This window comes from Sylvia atricapilla, chromosome 3, assembly GCF_009819655.1.
Source record: "Sylvia atricapilla isolate bSylAtr1 chromosome 3, bSylAtr1.pri, whole genome shotgun sequence".
Classification (NCBI taxonomy): domain Eukaryota; kingdom Metazoa; phylum Chordata; class Aves; order Passeriformes; family Sylviidae; genus Sylvia; species Sylvia atricapilla.
The window spans coordinates 32,460,445-32,488,286 of record NC_089142.1 but is presented as its reverse complement, the minus strand read 5'-3'; the positions used below and the strand labels follow the sequence as shown (position 1 = coordinate 32,488,286).

General features: G+C 39.5%; 1 protein-coding gene across 8 annotated transcripts; it reads left to right on the top strand.

Moving 5' to 3' along the window:
• The first annotated feature begins 131 nt into the window (after window positions 1-131).
• HMGN3 (high mobility group nucleosomal binding domain 3) lies at window positions 132-24,385 on the top strand. 8 transcript variants are annotated; one of them, XR_010743178.1, is made up of 7 exons: window positions 906-1,363; window positions 15,316-15,366; window positions 19,424-19,453; window positions 20,095-20,142; window positions 22,460-22,573; window positions 23,075-23,807; window positions 24,225-24,385. XR_010743178.1 is itself a non-coding variant. In XM_066315052.1 (6 exons), the coding sequence occupies exons 1-6, from the start codon at window positions 394-396 to the stop codon at window positions 23,111-23,113; spliced, it is 675 nt and encodes a 224-aa protein (XP_066171149.1). In that variant the 5' UTR covers window positions 379-393; the 3' UTR covers window positions 23,114-24,385. The 8 variants fall into 8 exon arrangements, 7 of the variants coding, with proteins under 7 accessions (XP_066171152.1, XP_066171149.1, XP_066171151.1 ...); XM_066315052.1 differs by lacking the exon at window positions 906-1,363 and adding an exon at window positions 379-786 and having other exon boundaries at window positions 23,075-24,385; XM_066315054.1 differs by having other exon boundaries at window positions 22,463-22,532; window positions 23,075-24,385.
• Window positions 24,386-27,842: the final 3,457 nt, after the last annotated feature.

Genomic DNA, 27,842 nt, shown 5'->3' with positions numbered 1-27,842 from the left:
TTCTTCTCATTAAAACTAAAAGGAAAAAAAAAAAAAAAAAAAAAAAAAAAAAAAAGGTAGGTGGCATTTGAACTTCAAATGAAGAATTGATTACCCCACCTTGTAATGGAGTGTTTCTCTCAGCGGCACTGGTTTGTCTTGCTAGTGATTTATCAGGGCAAAGTAATGAGGAGCCCTGGTACAACAGCATGCTCGCATCTGGAGGATGAACGGATTTACACGGCAAAACAAACCCCCGGGTCGAAACACGCACGGCAGTAGCGATGGAGAAAGACTGCGGCTGATTTCAGTCAAGGAGGAGAAACCGGAACAGAGGAGAAAGCGAAGGCACATTTAAACAGGCTGAAATAATGCACCCGTACAGCGAGGACCACTGCAGAGGTTTGCGAGCGGATGCTGCTCGCCGCACGCAACTTGCCCGACGCGCCCAGACGCTGGCCGGGTTCGCCTTCCCGACGGCTGATGGAGAATCCCGGGCCCGCGATTAGCCGCCGCCGCCGGGGCGGGGGGCGCGGCGCCGCCGGGGAGCCAATGGGGAGGCGCGGCCGCCCCGCTCCGCCCGCCCCGTCGGCGAGGCGGGCGCTGGCGGCGGGGGCTGCCGGGGCGCCGGGGGCGGCGGGGCGGCGCGGCGGGCACCGGGCGCGGGCACAGCTGCGGGCACCAGCCACGCCGGTGTCGCCGCCGCCGCCACCGCCACCACCGGGCGGATCCCGCTCTTCTGCCGGTGCTTCTTTCGGTCGCTTTACTTTGGCGGCCCGGAGCGGGGACATTATGCCGAAGAGAAAGGTGAGGCGCCCCGGGCGTGCGGCGGGTCCTGCCTCCCCGGGTGGGGTCGGGGGCGGCCGAGCGGCGGCCGGCGGGCGGGACGCGCATCGGGGGCCGGGGGCGCTCGCCGCTCCCCTGCCGCTCTCCCGCCGCCGCTCCGTGCCGGGCTTCGCGGATGGCTCCCGAGCCCGGGCATTTTGCTGCCTGTTGCAAGCCCCCTCCACCCCGCCCCGCCGCTCCCCGCCGCCTGTTTACTTTCCCGGTGCCGCGCGGGGCGGTGTCACCCCCATCCCCGGGGGGTGAAGTCGCTATCACAACTCCAGCCCCCACCTTCCTCCTCCTCCTGCCTCTCCGCCGCCGGGGAGAAGCGCTGCAGCAGCTGCGGCTTTCGCCCCTGGCCCCCGCGGGAGGAGTTTCCTGCTCGCAAACTCCGGCGCCGCGGCGGGGAGGAGGCAGCCCCCACCCGGGGCCGCCGTATCCCGCCGCCGCCGCTTCCCGCCGCGCCGGAGCGATGGCTCCGAGGGAAAAGGGAGGAGGGGAGAGGCAAGCCATGTTTAAAACAAACTACACCCTTCTCCTCGCCTCCCGCGGCAGACCCGTATGTACCAACTCCGGTGCCCATCCGGGCAGGGCCCCGCGGGCGGGGGCGGCGCCTCCCCCGGGAGCCGAGCGGGGCTGAGGGCCCCCGCCGCCGGCCGCCTCCCGCTCCGCGGGCTCCTCGGCGCGGGCAGCCTCCTCCTCGCGAGGGAGCCGGCGCCGTGACCGCCTTCCCCCGGAGAGAGAAACTTGGGCGGCCGGGCTCGGCGGTGTGCGGGTGTCTGGGTGCCTCCCGCGGCCGCCGGGAGCGCTCCGGCGCTGGCCGAGGGCGGGCTGAGGCGGGAGGGTGGCAGCCGGCCCCCGCCCGCCCCTGCAGGGCCCCGGCGGTGGGCGGCCCGGGGAGGCCCTGCTGCTGGAGATCCTCGTCGAGAACTTGCTGCCTGCCTTCCTGGGCGCTGACGGAGTGCAGCGAGAGATTTGACGCTAATACATGCAATGACAAAAAAATGGTAGCTGCGGTCCTTTAATTTTAACTAGGTCAACCGAGGCAAGGCAATTTGTGTTTTTTTCCCAAATGTCACCTGTGACCTCCTAATACGCATTTTCTGGGCTGATGCTGAAATCTGTTTTAATAAAGTTACAGGTAGATGATGCCTTCCAGGTGACTTGGTGTTTACTTGTCCTTTGCTTATTCCTTATGGGAGGTATCAAAATGTCAAATTCTCAAGTATGCTACTGAATTATTTTGTAGTTGAGGGCCTTATTCTAGTTCTGGAAATTAATACAACTGTGGGGTTGATTGGAATAACTGGTCTTGAAGTCAGTGAATGATGGGCCTTTTTTCCTCTTGCCCTTCTGTCCTTGCACCCTCACATGCTTCTGTGCTTTTAGTGCTCTTGGTTGTCGCCAGGAGAAATTTGAAAATTATCTTTTGTCCATAGGAACCCCCCCCCCAACTTTTGGAATGCTGTGAACTTCTTATCCTGTTTACTTTGCTCTTCTGCATTCTTACACTACAGATGTGTCAGGCTGTCTTCCTAAGTGGGAGTAGAGCTCAAGATACTCTTGTAGGTTTTTGTGGTCTGTTTTGAAATGCTTATTAAAGGAAACCACCTTTGAGTAGTAAGTCCATAAGAACATGTCTCATTTCTAGAAGATTATTTTTAAAAAGTAATAAAACCATTGCATGTGGGATGAGAGCAGGAGAGATGAATTTCAACAGCACAGTGAATTTTATTTTGGTTACTGTTGTTTGGGTAAAGATTTACATTTAAAGATTATATATAAAGTGTGGGTTTTGGGAAGCACTGGTTCCAGGAAAAGTGTATGATTAATGGCTTTGCTTTTTAAGAAAAGTGTAATTGTAGTATTTTACAATAGTCAGTTTTACTCCAGAATACCATCTGCAGAGTGAGAAGTTGGTGATGCAGCAGTAACTGAAGAATTACACCAGTTTTGACATAGACACAAAAACATCTCATGCAGCTAATAATAGTCAGTTCTTATCTTAAAATTTCTAACTTGTAAAAAGGCTTCTAACAGGGAAAAAATTATAAGGAAATAAACATCAAAAGTCAAAATGAGAAATTTTTACTGTTACAAGGGTGGGTAAATAAACAGCATTGCAGAAAGAGCTTAAATCCACCTGTATGTATTTTTGTATTTGTAGTTATCTAAGCTGGCTGGTTCTTTTTTGTTTGCTTTTCTCTTCATCTCTGATGTTTCTCATCTCTATGTAAACTCAAGTCACTTGCTAAGTCCCTGACCCTATGTTCATTATGAATAGTATGAACAAAAAAGTGTAAGCTGCCTCCCCCTTCATTAGAGGACTGTGGCGTAGGATATCAGGGTATCATTACTCGTTGCTTGAGGGTCACAGAGAAAAGGAAGAACTTTTTCTCCGATGAGATGGTGTTAAATACTGTGCTGAAGGAAAAAGGGACTGAGCTCTGGATTGGTCCTGTCAGATTTCTGTACCCTTCACCTGTTGTAAAAACATGTTGTGGTGTGAACATTGCCTTTTTCAAGAAGAATGGTATGGCAGTGTGGATAAACCAGAATGCTTGTTGTGGTGTTCATAGAAAGAACACCTTGAAGTGGGTTGGGGTGTTTTGCTTTTCATTTGTCTTTGTGGAGTTAGCTCTTGGGTCATACTGACAAGCTCCTTGACCTTGAAACAGCCCCAATAAAAATATCTCAGTGTTATTCATAAAAGGATGAGGAACCATTCTGTACCTGATGGCAAGGAGAATTGTGGTATGGTCACATATAAGTGCTTAAGCATACATCAAGGTGAATGACACTTGCATTGTGAATCATGTTTGAGGGACATTAATAAGTCAAATGGAGACTTGTCCAGTATTGGATGGGATCCTGTCATTTATTTGGGATTGCACTCCAAAATGACCCAACTTGTTCTTTAATCTGACTATCTGAATCTGTGCAATACCACCTGCATCTCATTTGTTTTGAAAACACTCAGTTGAATCAGATGTGAGGACTAAGTGCAACTTAAGTAATCTCTTTTTTTTTATCATTTATATACACTGCTATCTTTGAATGTTATTATTTCAGAGCAAATAAAAAAAATATTGTGGTCTAATTAGCCGTTTCAGTTGGTCATTTGCTGGCTTTTTGTAGTCAGGAATGTAGTTTCTGCAGTACAGTTGATGCTGTGAAGATGTATTGGAGACCATCTGGGACAGGTTCCTGTTCTGCTATGCAAGTTCACTTTCTTTAAAGTCAAAGGTACTTGGTTATATTTACTGCTGAAAAACAAACCCACTGAGTATTTTGCTTGTAATTCTGCTGCTTTAGCAGAAGTTAGAAGAGACCACATTTTTGTCCTTTCATAGTGCATTTAGTTAAGTGATCACACGATTTTTGATTGTTAATTTTTTGATTGTTAATGATTGTTTTGCCAACCAGGTATCTAATCAATGTATTTTCTAACCTTTGGGGTTAATGCATGTTCTTGCATGCATTACCCAAGACCTACTAAACCTACTAACCAAGACCTACTAAATTCTCCTTATGCTTTTTTGTCTGGACCTAAACTGAGTTCTCTTTGTGAAATTCTTCTGTGTGATGAAATTTTTATTTCTGAAGTGTCATGAATATTCTAAGAGAATATCCACCATATTCATCCACCAATACGGGAAACGAGGCACAGAAGTAAATTGCTTAGTTGTTGGAATGATCCCTTTATCTTGAATTCTCAGGTTAAGATGTCTGTCCTGATGTATTATTCCCACTAATAAGCACGTCCTGCATTTTTGAGTGGCGCATTTGTTGTTACTTTGCCAAATTTCTCTTGGTTTGTCCTGTGTACATAGAAACTGAGGAACTTGCAATAGTAACTAGTTCTCTAAAATTTTGTTTGGGCAACTTGTATGTGATCAGACAGTTAACGAATGATGCTGAGGTCCTGCAGGTGACAGCTCTTTTTTGATGTATCTCTGAAGGATCTTGCTGTTGCTCTTTGGAATGAAGTCTAGGTTTGTGCAAAGCGTAGTAGCAGGTGAGTTTGTGTTCATGGTGCAGTAATATGAAGTATACTCAAGTTCTGTTCAGCTCCATTTCACATCCCTTTCCATGTCTTGATACTTCAGTTGCGATTCAGTCTGCATCAATGTGATATGCTATATGTAACATAGTGGGTTTTTTTCAAAGGCTCTCTTCATTTAGAAGCTATTTGGCAGGAAAGAAGCTCCAGTGATGTTATGGGGATCTGCATCCTCCCAATAAATTGTTTCAACACGGGGGTTGGAAGCTCTTTCTCTGTAGCAAAGCCACTCTTTAGTTTATCCTAGAACACAAGGGACTCTCTGCTAGCAGTAAGACATAGAAATGGCGCAGTCTGTAGGTGATTATAGACTCGAAAGGAAGAGAGAGTCACTACTAGATCCAGATGTCTTGGCTGCTGCCCTCTCCCCACTCCTATTCTGTCCACTTTTTTCTCCAGATTTTTACTTGAATTCACTCTGCCTTCGTGCTGACTGCTTTGTTCTTTCTCCTGGTCCATGAGAATTAAAAGCAAAAGTCAGAGCTCTAAAAAAGGTAGTTTCTCTTTCCACATTTTCTGGTAGGTCACTCCTAGACCATTCAGTAACTACTGGAAAACAGTCTTAAGCAGCAGCAGCAGATGCTGTTCCTCGAATATGTCACTGACATACCCCTGACTTTGACAAGTTTCTGTCTAATGTCTCAGCAGAGTCCTCAGGTGGACTTCCACCTTCAGCATGCCTTGCAGGGACAGGTAAAATGATTGCTATGCAGAGATGCACTTTAAGTTCAAGCAAGACAAACAGAACAGATGTGCCAGAGCATCTTAAAAGATTGCAGGAGCCTTCTAGTAGAAGGGAGAAGGATGTCTTGCCACTAACAGTTTTAGAAATTGTACTGGATTTGTAACTATTGCAGAATTTTAAATCTTGAGGCATTTAAAAGCAATTGAAAACTGCCTAGTTGGCCTAATTCAAGAAGGCCAACAAAATCAGTTGACCAGACTGACTCAAAGGATCTAAATCTTTTGTAGAAAAATGAAGAAATTAAGCAGAAACATCAAAAACTTTTATCTGCATATGAAGTGCTTGGATATAAAGCAATGTTTCAGTGGCACTGAAGAAAAAACATGCTTGAGCGATGCTGCTAATCCACATTGGAGTAAATCAAGTTTACAGGACTATTAAAGATGCAGCAATATTTGTTGATGCTTTATATTAGAGACTCTTTAACTTAGAGCTAATTATGAAAATTTAGCTATTATTGTTATTGTTGTTGTTATTGAGTTATGGAGATTAAAAGGTCGTTGACCAAGAATTTAATGATCTAGAACATTTCTGGTAATTTTATACCAGTCTGCAAAGGTCTGACTCATTTATTAGCAATTGATGGCAATGTATATAAATTTTCTTCTTAGACTACACTAAAGTACAATTAGACTTAATGAATGGGCAGCCTAAAAATTCCAAGGTTTTCATTGAATTGTCCATTAAAAATTATTTTTCATGCTTCTTGGACACATTAAAGCATAGTAGTACAACCTTTGTAAGTCATCAGCTCTGACTTCAGAATTGACTAGGTGCATGTAATCTTTCTATATATAGTAGTTCAACACTCAGATTCTTTTGTGTGCTGGAGTATCAGTATCATTAAGTTTAAAAAATAAAAAAGCCCCGTGTGTAATTGGAATGCAGTTATGTATGTAAATAGAATATACCTATGTGCTATTTACTTTAAGGTTGCTTTTCTTATGTGCTACTTGGAAAATTTCATTTTTTCTGCTGTTTTATACCCAAGCAGCAGATGTATATAAGAATGGTGTGTTACAAGATATATCATTCCTTTATAGAAGTTGTATGAAGTTGAATTTTGCTTGACAGGATTGTAGAGTGTGGGTAAATCAGATCCAGAGATTTTTCTTGGAAGTTAGCACTTGGTATAATAGTCATGGCTACCATCTACTTCCTATTCTTTACCTGCACTAAGCTAGGACTGTGATGTATCCCATGGTCCAGTAGCCAAAAAGCTGCTTCAGTATGCTGAAATCACCTTTCAGGCCTTGACTCTTAGAGCCTGTCTGCTGAACAGGTTTAAACATGATTTGGAATTTTTTTTTTAATTCTGGGTCATTTTGCTGATCCAAGTTAGAGATGCTGCACAGTGGTACAGTGAATATATATATTCCTATTAGAATAATAGGTAACCTATTAGAATGGAGTAGGCTGGGAATGAGCAGCTGCCTGCATGCAAGAAAGAAGTAAGGTGCTCTTATACCAAAATTGGCAGGGTGGGACTTGACAGTTTGGACAGCAGTTCAACAGATACTTCAAGCTGGCGTATACAGGATGGAAGCAGAAATTCCAGATCTCCATTCCTGCCCTTATTCTGATTTAACCTGTGGGATATCATATTCATTTGAGGTAGTTTTTGGGCAGACCCGGCTGCTGATCTAGTTTCCCATACTTTGACACAAAGAGTTAAGCTGGAGTTGGCAGGAATGATTAGGCAGGGAGGGGCAGAATGCTTCTTAGCAGCAGCCAGGCATTCATCTTTGATTTGATTGTCCCTAACTCAGAGTTTTTAGAGGAATATTCTTTAATTCATTAGAATAATCAGAACAACTCAGTGCTCAAATTGTATCCTGGCAGCACTGGAGGGAGGAGGCATCGAGCTTGGTTTTTATTTTGTGGGTTTTTACCCCCTTGGTGTCTTTGGAAGTTACCAGTTTTTGGAGATACAGGTCTTGTCTTCCCATAGTAAAGAGTGGGTGTTCTTGGTAACAGTGAAAGCTACAAATAAAAAATGCTGTGTTCCCTAAGAACGTTGGAATCTGTCTGCAGAAAAGAATTGTGTATGTGCCCTGCCAGCTTTATTGGGACTGTTGGGATGTTTGCTCATCCCACATAGCTTTCTCCATTGACCTAATGCTACCTGAGTTAGTAGTAGCTTCCATTATTGAAAACAAAAATATAAGGACATTTTTACCTCTGCAGTGTTTTGCTCCTCTCAAGCAGAGTTGAGATGTGTCAGTGGTCTATTTGTAGAAGGAAATCATCCTTTACTGCTGCTGCATTTCTTCCTTATCCCACCTGTGCCCACTTGGAGACATTTTAATTTATTCTTCTCTTGAAGCTGCATTTTGGTTGCCTGTGAAACTCTTCATTCTGGCTGTTGTGGTAGAGCAATACTCCTTTTAAGCACATCTGTAATTATGACTGGGATGTGAGAGATGGGTGTATCTAAGGCTTTGTACCAGTTGCGGTTTTGGTACCTGCTGTCATCATCTCAGAGGTTTGATGTTCTCTAGTACCAGTTAGTTAAAACAACAACAAAAGAGGTCCTTTTTCTAGATTATTGTGGGGTTTGTTTCTGTAATGTCCTCTGGCAGAAGAGAAATTAAGCACCTCTTTTCAGTCCTTCACAGTATTTTTGTTTGTCAGGGGTGGCTATTTTAGGGAATCAGTTGTTATTGAAAGTAGTTAATCTAAGTGTAATTTCTATTTTTAGATAATTTTTTTTCAGAAGTACTATGTGCTAGTTTTACTTTGCAAATCTGATCAGTTCTATTTAAATACAGATTTTGGAACATACTCTTGAAGGTTTTAAAAATTGCCTCTATATGTAGACTTGGATGAGTTCAGCAGCTTCATCTCACTTGCAGAACTGTCATCAGCTTTAAAAGTTAGAGAAGTAATATTAAGGACTGGATTTCATCCATTATATTTTTTGAATCTGCCTTTTTATTTTATGGTGGCAGTAAAATGGTTAAGCAAATATAGAGACAAGAATTTACTCACTACCTAGCTGAATTTTCACGTCTGGTGTTCAGGGTAAGCTGAACAATTTCAAATGCTCGCTGCTCTCTGCTCCCATGGCTGATCTGTATTTTTCAAAATGCAGCTGATTACTTGACTGTCTGAAAAGGGAACTGTCTGTCTAATTTTAAATTACAATGCTATATTTTTTTTTTAAGTCTGAGCCTCTTAAAACTGCTCTTACTTTTTCACTTTGCCATAGGTAGATGTCATGTTCAAAAACTGGCTACAGGGAAGAGAAACCTGGAAGGAAAAATAAAAGCCAAACCAGTTGTGAGATTTTTTTTTTAAGCTGTCCTGTCAAACATAAATGCATTTCAATTATATTTGTCAATCTTTGACCCTCTTTTCAGTGGGAATAACAAAACCTCAACCAACAATGAAGGAATTTCCTCTTCTGGAAAAGCACTTATTCTGTCTGGGTTTGGTTATCTGGAAGTACCCCAGCTCTAACTTGATTTGCTGTCTTGTCTGGAAGAGCAAAAAGCTCACAGAAGTCACCTGTCTTAAGAATTAAGGAATTTAATAAAATGCATTTTCTGCACCTACTGATTTTATTTATGGTCAGGCTTTTATGTATTCTTATTTTCTTGTATATTCTTTGAAAATTCATTGCATGTCAACAGTCACTCTGCTTGGCCTCAATCTTTAAACGAGTGGAAACCTTGATCAGGAAGTGTTTTCCCTGATTTTTCCCTATTCATATGTAGTTAGCATATTAATACAAGGGATATGAATGCTTGTCTTTGAATTTAAACCTTTAAGTACCATTCATCTTTTCAGAGCTTTATGATCTTGACATTTTCCCCCAAAGAATTAGAAAATTAGGTATTCTGCTCTTAATAGATGTAGGATGGAAGGATTTAAATTCAAAAAACTGACATTTTATAGCATTATAAGAATTATTAACAAAAATATTAAAATATTATGTACTTAAAGAATAAATATGTAAGCATCATGTAGTCTTGTGTAATTGGTTTTGTTTGTTGTGGTTGGGTTTTTTTTGGGGGGGGGGTTGTGTTGGGTTTTGTTTGTTTGGTGGGTTGTTTTTTTGTTGTTGTTGTTGTGTTTTGGTTTGGTTTGGTTTTTTTGGGTTTTTTTGTGAAAGATGTATTTACATATATATACAAGAAAACCCAATCTTATTTCTTGGAAGATAGCAAGACAGATATAATTTGGGATAAGTATTTAAAAAATTCAGCCTGCCACTAAACAGTTTTAATCTGTACTTCCCTTGTGGTTCTGGCAGAATTTGTTTGTTTGTTTGTTTCTGGGTTTGGGGGGGTTGTTTGTTTGTGGGTTTTGTTTGTGAATTTTGTTTGTTTCTTTGTTTGTTTTTGTTTTGTTTTTGAGGTTTTTTTGGGTTTTGTTTTTTGTTTTGGTGGGGTTTTTTGGTTTGTTTTTTTTTGGTTTTTTTTTTTTTTTTTTTTGTAGCAGCATGCATAATTTCTCCTCATGCAGGATTAGACTCTTGGTAGAAAAAAGAAATGAAGCTGTATAGTAGAAAGAATACCTGATTTTTTAAAAGCATTTATTAGGGGGAATTAATTTTACTTGCAAAGCTAATTCACATTGGCTTGGCAGTGAGCACTATTCTATCCACTGAAAACAGATCAAAAACTAGTTATAAACAAAGGTTAATGATAAGATGCTGGAGGAGCTAAATGAGGAAACAATAGTTAGAAGGCTATGGCAGGAGTTGGTGTTAAATTAGACAACGTGTAGTCTTCATTAATCTAAACAAAGAAATAAATAGCCTTTTAATTGCATTTATGAACCAGCTCAAAATTCAGAGCTGCTCTGAGAATAATTATAATATATAGCATGTATGGGGAAACCATTCATAGCACTAAATTTAGTCTAATGGAAAGGAAATGAGGGGTAGAAAAATTTTAGGGAAATAGTGCAATAAACCCTGAAAAAGACTTTGGACTTGAGACATCGGCTTCTCTCTTGCAACGTGCTTTTTTCTTTTTTGCAAGCTTTTACCTTATTTTGGTTGGTGAAAAAAAAATTGTCGGAGGAATGACCAAAAGCATTACATCATGGAAATTGCAGCTGCAAGAGTGAGCCAGGAAATCTATGGGCAAATCCCTTTGCAGGCAGTGTATCAAGATGTGGCTGAACCAAACAGCTTGCAAAGAAGGGAGGAAATGCTATTCAGAATGCTCATGTGCTAGGACAGTTAAGGCTTTCTGCCCTTCTAATTTCTAACTTCTTAATGTGGTAGTTAGAATGAAATTTGTATCTGCTTTTTTGTTTGTTTTGTTTTCATGTGAGTATGAAAGGACTAATTTCTCTCCCATCAGAGCCAAGGTGTTGAATTTCGGCTTGTAATAAAATCCTTCAGAGAATGAACCACCTATTTAATTTTATACCAACCTTCTACTGATTGTTACTTGTATTTGTATTCTCATTTTTCAGGCTTTTTAATGTACTTCTTTATAATAAATGCATTCATAATACTGCAAACAAAATATTTATCCAAGAGTTGGACATTGCAAGTTCAAATGTGTATCTTTGGATCTCTCAAAATACATCAGTGACTTCACTGCTTTGGATTACTGTACTCTCATTATATACTGCTTATATTTCAGGGTTTTAGTTTTAAAAAATGAAGCTTTATGTTTGTTTTGTGTTGCATCTCCACCAAGTAGCCTTGCCTTAAGAGCAGTAAACCCAGGAAATTGACCTGTATTTTCTATTAAATGTTTACTTACAACAGTTGTCTATTTTCTGTTTTCAACCTAACAGTTCTGTAATGATATTGGCATTGCAGATACTGCAGTATTGCTTTGCCGTGTGGAAATGCTGGTTCTTATGTATACTTCACAGCTGGTGAAAGAGCCGTGTATACAAATAAGCTCAATGTTAATATTCTTTCAGAGCTTTTTTAACATTCTCTACTATATATTATTATTACTTTGTTTTTTTCCAATCCACTCAAAGTAATTTTCTAGGTTGCCCTTAAAAATAGATGGGGGTAAAAGCAAGCGGAAAAAAAAAAGCCAGTTGCTGATAGACAATCTTATGGTTTGAAAGTTATACAGCTGTGACAGATCTTGCAAAGCTTAGCTACAGCTTAAGTTGCAATCTTATTGCCAATATTTAGTGCTAATTGAGATGTGACACAATGTGTGGTCATCTGAACCTAAAACTTGCTAGTAGTACAGATGTCAAAAACGTATTTAGACATAGCCAGTCATCATCTTTCCATGTGTGTACCTCTGTGAGGAAAAAAAAAATCACTGTTGTCTATGTCCTTATTTGCTTTTCTTTTAATGTTTGACTCTTGTAGGCATCCATACAGCATCACACACAGCAGGCCTATAGGGACTACTTTATAAATATAATACAGGCAAATGATAGAGTACAGCTGAAGAATTACTGAGGCTGGAGTGCTGCCCTTGACAAGTGCTTGTATTGGTCTCTGTTTTTGCAGCACAGAACTTGCAGTGTGGCTATCCCTGCTCCTGACTGGTTTACGATGTATGGCACAGTATTCAGGGTGCATATTAATGTGCCTGGGGTGTCATGTGAGATATGGTGAGCCATGGCATTACATCATGGGGAAAAATGTGCCAAGGGGAGGGGTTACTTAGTACATTTTGTTGCTTTGAAACCAAAGGTTCTTCAGTAGTTTGTCGCTAGGACAAAAAATGGAGGAAGGGTTCTTGTGGAAGAGTTAAGAGCAAAGGCTTTAAGGTTTTCGTGGTATCTATGTAAAAGTCCTGTGACTCCAGATAGTAGTGCAGACAGTCTCTGCTTGTGGCATGCCAAGTTCTTTGGGAACTATGCTTGGCACAAATCCAGTTGTGTATAAATCTCTCTTTTCCCCAGGGAGAGGAGAAAGTATTGCAAAAACTGGTATGAAGAACCGCATCAGCTGGGACTCATTAGAACTCATAGAGGGGAAAACAAGTTTCTGTTCCTCTTTTAAGAAATACATTGTAGCCATTTTTGACAGCTATATCTTTTTTTGGTGTGTCTATCAGCTGCAATAGATAGAGTAGATGGAGTCCCAGGCTGCCTGCAGCTGCCCTGTGCCACTGCATTCTTGTCTGTTGTACTAACTCAATTGTTTGTGCAACTGTGCAGTAAAATGATTCTGCTGGAGCAGGGAAGACTATATAGCTATAATTTGTCTATATATTTTAATATTTATGCATTTGTTTAAGCAGGAGGCTACTTTTCAGGTGGGTCAGTTACCTTGCTCATGACATGGTCTCCCACGCAGCTCTGCCAGCACACTGGGGAGCCAAGGCTGGGAGGATGAGCCCAGCTGCCAAACAGCCGGACTTGCAGTGATTGCAGAGAGGAGAGAGCGGGTCAGAAATGGAAATGAGAGCGTGTCAGAACCCCTTGCTTCTTATTCACACCTCTGAAATTACTGTTATTCTCCATGTCTCCCCATGGAGAAAAGTTATGTGGCCTTCAGAATTGCTGTTGGATTTTCTGACTTGAGAGGGAATGCTGGGATAATTAATTATCTGACTTAATTGAAGTATGTTGTGTAATATATCACAGTAGTTAGTATACAGAGGTTGTGGTTGCATTAAGAGTATTTTAATATGATTTTTCCCCCTGTGGTTAGCCTCATGAGCAGGTTTTTTTTAATCTGTTGTCTAGCAGTAGTGTTGGCATGTAAAATCAGACTGCCCTGTCTAACAGAAATGGAGTAGACTTCACTTTTGTAAGTGCTAAAGAGAATGCAGTAAATTACTTTGTGTTAACTGTGCAGTATTGCAGGTGGAGAGTTAGCTCTTGTGCAATTTCTGTAAGGCTATTGGCATGTGGCAGTGCCATCTTGGGATAATTTAGCCCTCTGTCAGAGTTCTATGATTCCTAAAAGGGAAGCAGGGTAAAACAGCCTGGTTGTGGAGCGTCAGTCAACTTCGTTTAGCTTATGGTGAGTTTTTTAGCTTGGCTTCCAAAGGAAATGGATCATGCCATCTTTCTGTCCTTACCCCTGTAAATCTAAAGTCTCTTGACCACTGCGAGGAAAAGATTATAGAATCTCAGAGAACTTTCATATAAATAGGTCATGCCCAGGACAGGAAGGATGCTATTTGGGTTCCCTCTTGGGGAAATGGTGTTTGTTAGAAATGAGAAAATTCATATGGGAGAAAGAGATCTTATGAACTCATGGACATCAGAAAAGCTGTAGCCAGAGCATATCCTGTATTGTATTGTGAGTTGAAGAGGAAAGTTGTAAGACACAGGACTTCGTTACTGACAGGGGTAAAGGATTAGCTTGTTTTTGTTTTCTTTCTGACTTCTGATGCTCCCAGCATCACAACATCAGGCTGTAGAAACTCCTTGGTAACCAAACTGAAAGACTTCTGGAAATGCAAACCTGAAACGATCCTGCAGGTGACTGGTGAAGCTGCAATTGCATAGGGAAGAGTCAGGCTCCATTTTGGATGCCTGCCTGTTGCTATTCTGAGTTGCTCTACACTGTGCGATGCTGCTTAACTTCCTGCTGTTTTCAAGCTACTTACATGATCAGTCTACGGCTTTTTTTTTTTTTTTTTTTTTTAAAGCAGCTGCTCTTGTGGCATGGTTCCTTTCTGTCGGGAGAGTGCACAGTAACAAAGCCATGTTTTATTCCTGGTGGGGGGATGTCTTTCTGTATGTTAGAGCCACGAGAAGGCACTGGGCAATTCCAGCAAACTAGCCGGTCATTTTCTCTGCTCCAAAACAAAGCTCTCTAACTCTGAGACATTTTGTGTCAAAATCTGCAAGGAAGTTTGAATTAAGATTGAAATGGAAAGAAAAGGGAAAAGATAACCAGCCTGCTTCCTTACAGATGGCAAAACAAAACAACAACCAAATTGCCTTCTCTGCTGCCTTTTTGAAATATGCCGTTCTTGTAGTTCTCCTCTACCTGTTGGTGCTTGCTCTTTATCCAGGAATTGCTTGCTCCTAATTTGGGAAACACAAATGTTTGCAAAATGTAAAGTAACACATCTTGAGTTGTAAACAAAAGAGAAACTTGATTTTACATGCCCCATCTTCTTTAATTTAACCAACCTTTTTCTAGTCCCTGTGCAAGATAAGTTTTACAATGTCCAAGTTGATACTTTGTTCTTGAAAAGATAAATGTTTGTCTCAAGCTTTCCTGTCAATGTCTCAGTGTTTTACTGATTTATGCTCTTCTCATGGAGGAGGTGAGATAGCATGTAAGGATAATTTAAAAACTTCCAGCTGAGTGAGGCTGAGAGAAGAAAGGAGTAAAGGAAGTAAAGAAATCATTCATTTCAGTAATGATAAGTTTTTTTAGTTCATCTCTCTGCATCTCATAATAGGTTAAGTTCATGTTTGGGAAAAAATGTGTTAAATTTCTTGGGGATTTCAAAAGCCATCATAGAGCAAACTTTAGATTTCCAGTTCCTTACTGTTGTGCTACCAACAGCTGATAAGATGGAGCTTCCACTAGAGCCTGTGGATGCTAGAGGGACTTGGAGGGGTGGTGTGTGACATGATATGTGCTCAGTCCTGGGTTCTTGCTTGCTTTTGGTAAAGAGATTGGTTTGAGTATGGTGCTGCTTGTACATACTAATGCACATTTGTCAGGCTGCTTTAAGCTGTTGAAAATGAAAGAGCAGTCAGTCTTCACCATAATTTTTGTTTTGCTGTTGTCTGCATGCTTTTAAGTCTGTAATAAAAACAGTGATTTAATATTTTCTTTCAGTCTCCAGAGGGTGCTGAAGGCAAGGATGCAGCAAAAGTAACTAAACAAGAGGCAAGTATATATAAATGTATATATATTTAATTTGTTTTGGCATGTAATTCTTTAGTTGGAGATTTGCAGCCATGTATATGAGAAGATTATGCATTTCTCTGGCACTTCTGATGAGCTGTTTTCAGTGGGAATAAAGACAGTAAACCACATTTGTGCCCTATCTGGCTTGATTTTGTCTTGGTGTACTGGGCATTTATATGACTTGTTAGTACACCAGTAAATTTGATATAGTTTTAGGGCTTTCACAGACAAACTCTGGTGGATACTGTGGTAAAAGTGTAGTATGGTACTGCCTGGAACTGTTGCTCTGTCTCTAGTGGGTTGGCAGAAGAGAGTTAATGCACACACCTCAGCCAGTCTACTCAAAACTATTCTTAGCTTAAGTGACTGATGGGACGGTGTCTTGAATTTAAGATACCAGACTCTAAACTGGAGCAGCTGACACATTTGTGTGTTTTCTTTGACTGGATTTGTTTAAAGGACTCAGTAACTTCTGTTAGAGAAGGCAAGAAGACAGCTGGTAATATCTTGGTATGTACAGTGAAGTTGGCTAGTTTGTTTTTCACAGCCCTTAATGTGAACTTAAACAGGTAGAGAATTATGAGGATTTGTTTTCTTAGGTTGCCTTCTTTTGGCAGACAAATTTAAATCAGGACCTTGAGAAGAATGGGGGAATATTTAATTCCTCTCTTTGTAAATCTTGGAGCATATTTGATCAAGAAAATAGCAAGTAAATTATTGGCATGTGCTATAGTTTACTTGCATGTAAAAAGCACTTTTTCATAAGGTTCCCCAAGCAGGCTCTTAAAGAAACTAACTAGCATTGAAGATCTTTCTAAGAATTTTGAACATATAAACTTATGAGAAGAGAATGGAGGTGTGAAAGTTAATTTTTATGAAAGGGGAGATTATCAGTTTAGTACTGGGTTGGTTTTTTTTCGGGGGGGCTTTTGCTGCTGAATACATTTGTTAACGATCTCTAGGAGAAAAAGTACTAAACAAAGTTTGCTGAAGTTTACAAAAATTGTCAGGGTAGTCAGCTGAGAAGGCTGTTATGTTACTGATAAATAACCAAGTGAAAAAATATCAAAAGAAATACAATGTGGAGAAATGCAAATAATTACACAGGGGGAGGAGAAGACCCAGTGGTGGTCACCAAGCTGTTAATCAGGGGAGAGATCATAAAGTCACAGTGAATAGTTACTAGAAAATGTCAGTAGTTCTAAACAGAAAGTAACTAGAATACAGGAAAAATGCTAGAGGACAGAGTAAGCATCAGTGTATCACAGGATTAATTTGTTGTGCTCTCAGATGTGGGAGTAATAAATTAAGCTCTCCTGATAGAGCCCATGATTGAATTAAAAGGATAGCAAGTACAGTGGGACAAATAGAGGATGTAGAGCAGCTTTAAAAAAAACAACCCAAACTAAAAACCCAAACAACACAGTTTTTCTAGATTTTTTTACCTTTTTATATAATGGAGTTGTGATAAAATAATTAATAACACAAAGAAAGGCACTTAGAGAATTACTCTTCATGAAGGCTGTAAACAAGAGGAATCTAATGAAAGTAAGAGGCATGAAGTTAAAAAGAGAGACAGCAGAGGGGGGAGGTTTTGCTTTCTGTTTTCCACATGGTGCATAATCCTATTATGGAACTCATTGACATAGGATGTTAGGGAAACTGAAAGTGTAAATCAGTACAATGTTATTAAACAGATTTGTCTAGAAAATAACCCTTGGGGACTACTTAAACACATGATGTGTATATGATATGCAGGTTGGAAAGCTGGCAACTACAGACTGCCAGAAGCTGGTGCAGTAGGAGAGTGCACAGAGTTGTTCTCTCTGCTCCTTTTCATAGATTCTTTCTGTAGATGTTTGCTAGCGGGCCAGTGTCAAACAGACTCTTGGGTGAGCTGCTAATTTCTGGGTTAGTACAGCTGTTTGGAGGGGACAGAGGTTCCCAAAGCACATGAAAATGTGACCTTTGCTGACTTGGCTGTAGTTCCCTCCTTACAATCAGATAATACAAAAATGCATACGAACTCCAAATGAGAATTAAAATTACTTAGCTGTCAAGGATTTTTGGACAACTTACAGTTCACGGTAACTTTCTTATGGCAAACAAGTCGTGGAACAGGAGGTAGGGCAGCGAATTATAACTTACCTAAATTAACATATTATCCTTTAAAAAGTAGATGACAGCAAAACATTTCAGCTCCTGAATGTTAAAGGGATAGAAATAATTGGTTAAGAATTATTTAAGATTTGTAAAAGATGATACCTTCAGTTAGATGTTCTTTGATTACCTGAGCAATGAAATGCTTTGTTTATCCTGTTGTAAAATAATGCTAGGCTGCTTTTTAAGTGGTTGATATGCCAAAATTTCCAAGGAAAGAGAAGTTTGCCTTTTTGCTGTTAATGATGCATAAGTATTTTGTAGCTGAAAATATCTTTCGGTATTTTTTCGATCTCTATTTTCCTGGATGCAGGTTTGAATTATTCACTACTGCTTTCCACTAAGAATTCTTGAATGGCTCCAATAAACACAAATTACAGCATTCTTCAGATATTAACAAGAGCTTTTTGCTGTTGCAGAATGTGGAGAGCCATGTTTTTTCAGCTCAACTTAAATCCTTAATATGTAATTAGAAGTATTTTCTATTTTCTTTATAAGCTGAGTTATGTTGGGTATTTGTTACAGTTTAGTTTTCCCTTTATTTTGACCGCTGGTGTAATTCTAGTTTTATGACATAGACCAGACTTTAACTCAGTTTATTAACCATCCTGTGTGATTGGGTGAATCTGTTTTAATTAGTACAAAAATATTGTGAACCAACTAACAAGTGAACAACTAACAAGCTAACAAGTATTTTTAAGACTTCAGAAATAAATTTATGACAAAGAGCAGGATGAAATAAAATTTAATAGGGAAAGTGTGTTGAAGTGATAAAGAAAGCTGGAGAGAAGCAGAATATCTGGCTTGAGTCTTTCCTTTGGAGATTTGTGTTGAAATAGAAGAATTAATTTCTCTGTCTCATCCTGCAGCTGTCTTTGTGCACCTGGACTTTCAGAGCGAGTGTGTGGAGAACTGAGGAAGTGGAAGGATTTAGTTTCATGTTTTGAAATTTTAGTGCACTGGTATCCTCTAGAGAAGGATGTTAACTTTATTCAGCTGTTAATCAGATGGTATTTGTGCCCACTATTACAAGTGACATCTGCTATATTCTAAAAACATCATTCTAAGTGTGTATGAAAAAGGTTGTCCTTTGCACAGGTATTCAAGCTTACTGGATTTGTGAACCTTTCACAGTGCAGGAAGGGACTCAGAAGCAGTTGTAAAAGGGATGTGTGTGTGAGGTATTTAACTGTGGGGAGATTTTGATCCTTAGGATTTTAGCTTTTGTATTTTTGTATATTTGTAATGCTGCAATTCTTTAGTGTGTAACTCTAAACTCCATGTAGGGAGTTAGCAACTACTTCCCTGTTTTGGTCAGATAAAGCAATTTCTCTCTAGGCCTGGAAATCAAGGACACCTTACTGTCTCAGGCCCTGAGAATCTAAACAAAAGTAAGTTGGAGAGGAGCAAATTTGGGGTAAATGACTTCATTACCTGAAGCTGTAACTGGAATATTAATCCCCAATGTACAAATGGACTAGACTTATAAGAGTATGAAAATCCCTGACCTGTCATCCATTTCAGGTGTAGCCCCTGGGGGAGCTTTGTCTGCCCAAAATGTACCTGAAGGCCTTCAATAAACACAAGCACTTTTTATTCCCTTAGTTTTGTCTGACCTCTGTTTTTAGGTAGTCCCAAGAAGGTATCTGTTTAGATGGTATAATTCCTGACCAACTTTTATTTCTGATTTTCTCATCACTCACACTTTACAATTTTGAGTGTCCAAGGTGAGGAAGATGTGAATTCTGTTTGGCAATAGAGACATATTTTGGTAGATGCATATTTTATGCTGTCCTATGAAATGACTGATACTATATTGCTTTGGATGCTTTTTCCTGTAGGCCTATAAAAATGTTCATTTTTTTTTTCCCTGTAGCCCACAAGACGATCAGCAAGACTGTCAGCTGTAAGTATGTGTAGTACCTCCTGGTATATTCTTTTCTAAGCACATATGGTTTCTCAGACCAAACAAGTTTTTACATTTTGCTTGATTCAATTTTTATTCTTGCCGAGGGGTATTTAAGAACTCTAGCAATGAAATTATCTTTGTTTTCTTGGTTTCAGGTTTTCAGGTTGTTCTGACAAAAGATATATTTCTCCACTTCAATGCAAAACTGTCTGTTAGGTGCAGTATTGACTTTGTTTCATTTTGCAGGCTGATGTTAGTTGTGGGAACGCAGCTACTTCTCTGGAAAGGAGTAGGAGCTGTGTTTCAAAGACTTCATTTGATGCCACTGCTACTACTTTGTTTTAGTTCCTCTTCTCTGTTAGAATATAGCTGATGGGGGGATTTTTAATAGGTACTACTAATCTCCGTGTTTTACTCATAGAATGACTCCCAAATTACTTTCACTTCTAGATGAGTGAACTAATGCAAACAGGTGTGTACAGAGATGAGGTGCATTTGTGCAATAAGGTTTTTCAGAGTTTCTCTAGATGCATACTGTTGAGCAGGAACTAAGGGAAGGTGTGGGGTGGAGGAGGAAGCAGGGTGTGGAGGAGGCTGGCTTCTGTCTAACATGTTGTGCAACTAAAAATGTTTTATAGAAACCTGCTCCACCAAAACCTGAACCCAAACCAAGGAAAACAACAAAGGTAAATACTCTTCCTTTTTAGTTACCATCCTTTTAGTCAATAGTAAGCAAGTCATACTCCTTCTTTATGTTGCAAACAGTTCAATTCACAGTGGGGTTTTTTTTAAGCATGGGCTTCCCTGCCCTCTCTGCAGCTCCCTGCCCCCCCCTCCCTGGAAAAAAAGCACAAATTAGATCATTCTTTTCTTTCTGTCCCACCCCTTCCTGGCCTCATTACTGGCCCAAAGAAAATGTCTTGCCTGTTTGATATGCAGACCATGTTAGATTGTAGTGAATTGCTGGTTTAAGAAGAATTTTTACCTTTACTACACCTTTCCTGGAAAGTACAGGCTTGGTTGAATAAAGTCTACCTGAGACCTAGCAATTTCTACAAAAGCATTTGAGGTTATTCTGTATCATTCTGTTTCCTTGTCTAGAGGTGCAGTACTTCATTTTGTACTGAGAAAGTCTTATCTGTTCTTGAAGCCTGACTGTTGCTGAGAATGCACAATTATAATTAAAGGTGAAATTAAGTATATTTAAATTGAATGGTTTGGGTTTTCTGGGCCAGTTACAGTAAATTAAAATCTTGTTAGTGTTTGAAATACCTTTTCAGGATTTTTGCATATAAATCATGTACTTCGGAAACTGTAGGTTTATTTGCACCTAAGGGGAATGTTGAATAAGAGCAATTGCTTTATTGGGGAAAAAAGCCTCCATGATGGACACTGAGTGTAGCACTCCTCACACTTCCATTTTTCAAGTCCTTTTATTGTCATCTCAGTTGGGCAAGTGCCGGGATACAAAGCCCACGTGTGAAAGTAAAACTCTGACTTTAAACACTGTGGGGTTTATCGTATAAAATTACCAGTAAAGTCTTGCTGAGTCCGTCCTGTTCCCCTCTTAAAAGAAGTATCAATAAAGAAGGGAATGTGGTAGCTTCTGTAGCTTCATGTACCTGTGGGATGAGCTCTATGCCACAGACCCAGTCTAAGCTGTGTGAGAGACATTTGAAGCTTATTTTGGCTGACTGAAATCCTTTATGATATTACTGTAAGTAACTTTTTAATACAGTAATCTTTTTTTTCCAAACCCTAACTGGATCACATTTTAAGGAGTATATTGATCTTGGCTTCATTAACAGAAAACAGCAAGTGTGTACTCTGAACTTGCTAGTAAACAATGAAAGATGGTACAGATTTGAGATAATTTTCATTGTTAAAAGCTTGCATGTTATGAATTTCCTTAGTTTGTTCTTTTGTAGGTCAAGAATTATAACCATGCTCATACCACCTGTAAGCTTCCAAATTAAGCTGCTATGTAACACTGAAGCTGAGGGGGTTGAAGGAGTAATTCAGGCTGCCCTGGAACTGGGATTACTGGTGCTCTCTCCTCACTGTCTCACTCCCGTATGAGGATCAGTGGGGAAAGGTAGTAAATGTAGGAAGGCAGCCCTTAATATCCCTGTTCACAGTTATTATTGCCATTTTGCATGGAGAATTTGGAGCAAATGATTGCATGAAAGATATCCTGTGTTTACCAAAACTACTTGAAGCACTAATGTAAAATAGTAAATGCAGTAACATTAAAATTTTTATCCCATTGCACTTTAAATACTTAACCTATGTCTCTGCTGACCTTTAGATCATGAACATAAATAAGTGCATAGAGGAAAGGATTTATAAAAAAATAATAGACTTCAGCATATGAATTAAGAGCAAATCTCAAAATGAAGCTGTGGCTGTTAGAATTTATCGGAAAGAACTATTCTCCGCTATGTGTTGTTACAGATGGACTTTTATGAGTGTTTGCCTCCCTAGTGTGTTGGCTGGTTCTTTCATTGACATGGAATGACCATCACGGATGTTATCAAAGTAACAAAAGGACAGCCAACAAAAAAAGCTTAATTTTTAAAATCTAATGTAATATTTTATGTTAATTGAAAGTGTAGTGCTGTAGTTACACAAACTGTGGTGTTTGTGCTTGGCTGATTAAGCTTTCAATACACTGCAATTGGATTTGTTCACACAGATATTCTGTACATACCTCATAGGACAGCTCTACCAAAGTAGTCTGATGTGGTTTTGTGTCCCTGAAAAAATTAGCAGAAAAACCTAAAGAGGCAGCAGACACCACCATTTTCTAGAAATGTTGAGTTTCTATGTAACTTCTGTGGGTTTACAGTTTCGGGTAGCCTTTAGACGGTTTTCTGTTTCAGTCCAGCACATTAAGCTTGCCAAGACTTGCTGTTTACTTCACGTGAAAGTTGTTTTGAAAAAAGATGCAGGGTTCTGGCTACTCATAAAATGTCTATGGCCATGTTTTTAATCTTCTGTCAGAAGGAACCTGGAACAAAGGCCAGCAAAGGTGCTAAAGGGAAGAAGGATGAAAAGCAAGAAGCTGCAAAGGAAGGTACTACACCATCTGAAAATGGTGAAAATAAAGCTGAAGAGGTACTTTCCACACATACCTCCTGCTGATTGAATCAGTGTTGTTTAATTATCCAGACTTTCAGACATTGTTAGCATGTTCATAATGTTTCTTTTTATTGCCCATAATGTTATTGCAGATTCGCATCTCGCTCAACTGTTAGTGTTTCAACATCCAGAGGTGCCCCACCCAGCACACTGTCAGTAAAAGGGCAGATTGAAACAATGAAAGTTCAGGGTGCGGTAGAGCATTCAGCATGTGTGCAGTGAATAGAAACAGGTGGTAGTGTGGTGCTTTTCAGTGTGAACGATGGAAGCTGACAGGTAAGGCTTGTATTGCTTTTGAAAAGCTGGACCGATGAGTTGAGAAAAGTGTGTGACTGTACCTGTTCCTGTAGCTGTCCTGTGGACACAGGTTTGGAGCTGCTGCAAGTAAGAAATCAAAGGAGTAAGGATAGCTTGGGTATTTAGGTACCTAATAGCGTTTCACTGTACTAATTTAATTTCTCTCTTTCTTCTCCACAGGCTCAGAAAACTGAATCTGTAGGTGACAAGAATGAATGAAATACCATGAAAATTTTGGGTTGATTTTATGTACCTCTTGGACAACTTTTAAAAGATATTTTTATCAAGTATTTTGTAAATGCTAATTTTTTTAGGACTATGATAGTTGACATATTAAACTGTATATGAACATTTCCCTTCTCATAACAGTGCTTTTAGAAATTCCCATTGTTGCCAACTAATATAAATATCAACTTAATATTGCAAGGTATGTGTAAAATTGGATCAGCATTCCATACACTTGCTTTAAGAAATTGTCTTGTGCATATGGTGATGTTTTTACTGTGTGTATTTGAATTTTTCATGCAGTTTTTCTAGAGCAATAATCAGTGGTGCTTTTGTACTTAGGTTTTATGTGATTTTAATGAAACATGGATAGATGTGGCCACCTGCTGACTATTTTGGGTTCTTTTAATGGATTAAAATAAAAGGTCTCCTTGCCTGCAAAACTAAAGACTCCTAATGTTTTCTCTGAATCTGAGGAATGCCTTACTCACATCTTTGACTGTTACAAGGAAGACTAAATGATTTAGTAACAGTTGTTTTGCATGTGGTGTGTTTGCTTTTTTTTGCTGATGTCTGATTAAAAACCACCCACACAGGAGCAGCAAACTAGGATTTTCAGTGGCCTACAACTTAGAGGATTTACAGTTAAATTCTTCATAGATACATTCATCAGATACACTGTCACAGGGTGAGTAGAGTTGCCATACTCTGACAGGATGCTGTGTCTTCAATGAGCTATCAGCACAGAATGAATTGCTTGATTGCTAGAGACATACAGTAATTTAAAAATAGCTTTGTTTCTCCACACTCTTTTTCATTAATTGCATTGTAGTCTATGGAAACCTTTCTTTCTATATGTAGCCTCAAATTTAATATAAATAGTAATTACTGTTCTGCTTCAGCTGAGGACAGTTGTTAATACATTGAAATCGCTGTTAAACAGTGCTATATATTTGGTATCTGGTGGAAGTGGAACAAAGAAAGTTGGTTTTGAGGTGATTGTGGTGATGTGGTAGATTAGCTAATGATTCTTTGGTGTCCACGTTTCAACTCCGCAGTTCATTCTAAGTACCTTTTATGATTTTTCTCCTTCTCTTTTCTCTAGGGGTCCTGGTGTTTCTATTGTTACTTCTGGGATGGGAGGGGTGAAAGAAAATATGTTCCCTGTTCTTCAGTAGTACTGATTTGTATTGCTCAAGTTGTAGCCATTATGTCTGAGGATACCTTTTGCCTGTTTAAGTCAATAAATAAATGACTGTTGTGTGACTTAGCGTTCTATTTATTCTTTGGGAAGAAGTCTCTAGTTGCCTTTTTTAATTAAAACCAAAAAGAAGCCAAGCATATCTACACTTAAAAATTAAGGCTTGATTGCCAAAACTGTCTCTGCTAGGTAGATTAGGAGTTAAGACCTGTGTTGATATAAATGTCACTTACACTTTTTTGGTAGGCTTGCTACACCCACAGAAGAGGAGGCTGTTCTCTGCAGCATGAACTTAGTTTTGTTAGAAAATTTAAATCGATGCTTTGCTGTTGGTGATGGAAGGCAGAGGCCTATATCGGACACTGCAGACAATGAGAAGCGAAATCCTTAGTGTTACCCAGTGATATGTGTTTGGTAATCCTGCACACTACTTCTGATTTGTTTTCTGATGGACCCTGTTGAAAGTCTATTAGAAGCTATGGTTGTGGGAAGTTGAACCATCTGAACTCTTTCACAGAATCATCAAAGTGCTATTTGTAGGCATTTTTTCAATTTATGAGTTTCTTGTTCCTCTGTGTGTGTGCATATATACTCCCATAATTTTGTGTGACTCACTAAGAGATTAGTTGCCTAATCCTATCTAGACACTTGAAGCTCTTGAAATGACCCTTTAAACTTAGATTTCAACTTAAACATAAGTGTCAGAAGACATTTCTCTGGACAGGCTTATTTAAGGAGAGCTCTTTTAATCAATGGCTATAAGGTGGGCAAGAGTTGGGTCCTTAAACTAATTGCACAATATCTTGACCTAGTAATTTTGGCACAAAATTCTTCTGTTGTCTCAACCGGATTAGGAGATTCAGCTCAGTGCCAGAATTCCATTGGAAGCATTTAACAAAATATCCACTTGGCTAAAGTGCAGTAAAACACACTACCCTGCTGATTCACTTAACATTTCTGATTTTTCGAAAGTGCTTTGTAAATGTCATGCTTACCTATATTTTTTCTCTATGTGTCAAATTCTCAGAGAAATCTTCAAGGCACTGTATCAAGTTCTAGAATATGTTTTTAAAATTAGAATGGTCACACATTCAGACATATGTAGCAAGAGTCTTCGTGGGCAGGTGGTGATCTGCAGAGCACCTTCAGGAAGTATGTAAGTATTTTAGTTTTGAAGTGGCAGTTGGAAGTGCCAGGTGTCACATCTCTGCCATAAGGAAACTTGTATCATCAGTATTTAATGACTGACTGCTTCACACTTGAACACAAGGTTTGGAGGGATCCCTGAAAGCAGTATTTGTCCTCTGTGGGATGGAACAGATGGGTAATTCAAGGTACATTTTAAAAAATGTGAAGGTGTCCAAGTCCCAGCCAAGGACAGGGTTAATGTTTTGCAGTAGCTGTGAGGGGGCAGAGCCTGGAGCTGTGTGTGGGCGTCCAAGACGCAAATGTTATTCAATACCATCTTACCCCATGGCTAGGGTCCCAGGGTTGGGAGGAAGGGGCTCTGTCTCCTCCAAGGAGAAGCATGTCCATTTCCAACAGTGGGCTTATGGTTCATCCCTTATTGTTTAGTTATCTGAGGCTTGGTGAGCATTTTGTGTGTAAATCACCCACTCTGTGTACACTTTTGTCATTGGTGTTGTTGGTGTTACTGTTCCTTATCTCATTGCTGTTCCCAGTAAACTGTTCTTATCTCAGCCTGTGATTTTCACTTTTTGTGCCCCCAGTTTTCAACTCCATGCCTGGTGTGGGAAGGAGAGTGAGCAAGTGGCATCTGGCTTGGGAGAGTCTCAGTGGGAGCACTGAACCGGGGAGGACCATTCCTAAACCATGACAGAAAGATAGAGAGGGTTTTTTTAAAATTTAAAGGAGGCAAATGCATGAGAAACAAGATATAAAAATTATTTTAAAAAAAAAAAAGTTACTCATGAGTAGTTAAAGATTCCCCTTCCCTTAGCCTTATATAGTTCCCCTTGGTTGTCACTTTCCACTATTTCCCTATCATTCACTGACCTTGAGCTAATTGCATGTGTCAGCACAAGGTTACGCTTGGTATTTTGTCTGTTCAATGGCAAAGGCAAGTTTTCTGAACTGCAGATAAGATGCAAGTAATTAACAGCAATCCTAATGGAAAATTACCCCTTGTGCTAAACAGCAGTGAAAATTAATTTGTTTTGGTGCATCTTGCTCAACCCTTAAAAGTTTGAGAGTTATTTGGTCTGTTCATAACTGCAAAAAGGAAAAACAGGAAAAGAAAAAAGGACTAGCAAGAAAATAAAGATCACTTATTAGAATAAATAACATGCAAGTTAAATTTCTAGTGGAATTGGAAAAAAGTAATAATTTAGCACACAATGTCCATTTATATTAAATAAGACAGTGAACTTCTATATGTGAATTAAACCACTAAAAGCACAGGAGACTGTAAACAACTCCAGTATAGCAAGAACTTTGTCACCCTCCTGGAATCAAGGTTTGTTATCTTTCCTTTTTTTTGCAGGAAAATGTGAAGAATACTTCCACTGTTAGTTAAATTGTTGCATACATAATGGTCAGAAGAGGCATTAGAATGTTTGGTGCCGTTATTTTTGGTAAAACAAGATTTTTTTTAATTCCTGTTCTCTCCGATACACATACTTTTTGCTTTCTTTTAAAACTGAACTTACCATAAAGCCGTTACTTGCCTAGCTATAGCCAAATTGGCTTGCCAGATTGCCAGCAACTGCTTTCTAGAATGTCCAGTTCCGTATTTATAATAGATCAGAATTAAATAGTTAATAGTTTTCCCATAGAAAATGGACAGTATAAGAAATAAACTGTTTTGATACTTTATGCCCTTCGTGATGACAGGGACTAACAGGTGTTTGACTAATATGGCAAAATACCCTCACAAGCATCTTCAAAGTGGCTGTAAATGAGTTCTGGTGAAAACTGACTTAACTAACACTAGATTTAAACTTTGTCTATTGATGCTAATAATAATATGAGTGGAAAATCATATTTGCATACCTGCTAAGATAAGGATTAAGCCAGTAATTCAAATTCATGCTCAAAAAATAAATCTGATTGTGTGAGGCCATTGTGCTTTTTTAGTACAGCATTTATGTTACGGTAGTGTAACTTGTAGGAATTGTTTTATCACAGTTTCCATTCTCATTCAGAAATAAATTTCAGACTTGAAGCCCATAAAAACTGAATTTATACTGGACAATTTCAGGTACTAAGCTGTTGGATATGAATCTTCCAATAATGAAAATTTTAATGGAGAGCAATATAATTTAAGATGACAATGCAGTGACTAGAAGGAGTGATCTTGTCAAAGTCCTCAGTCTATTTCTATAATGGCTATAAAATACTACTCTAGTTCCTTGCAAAATAAAGGTTGTGGAACAAGAACTTTTGCAAACCATTGTGACATGAAGCTGGAAGCCTATTCTAAGCTTTTTCCACAATAGTAATAATATAATAATAATATCTAATCTCTAAAAACCAGACCAAGGCCCTCCTAGTCTCTGATGT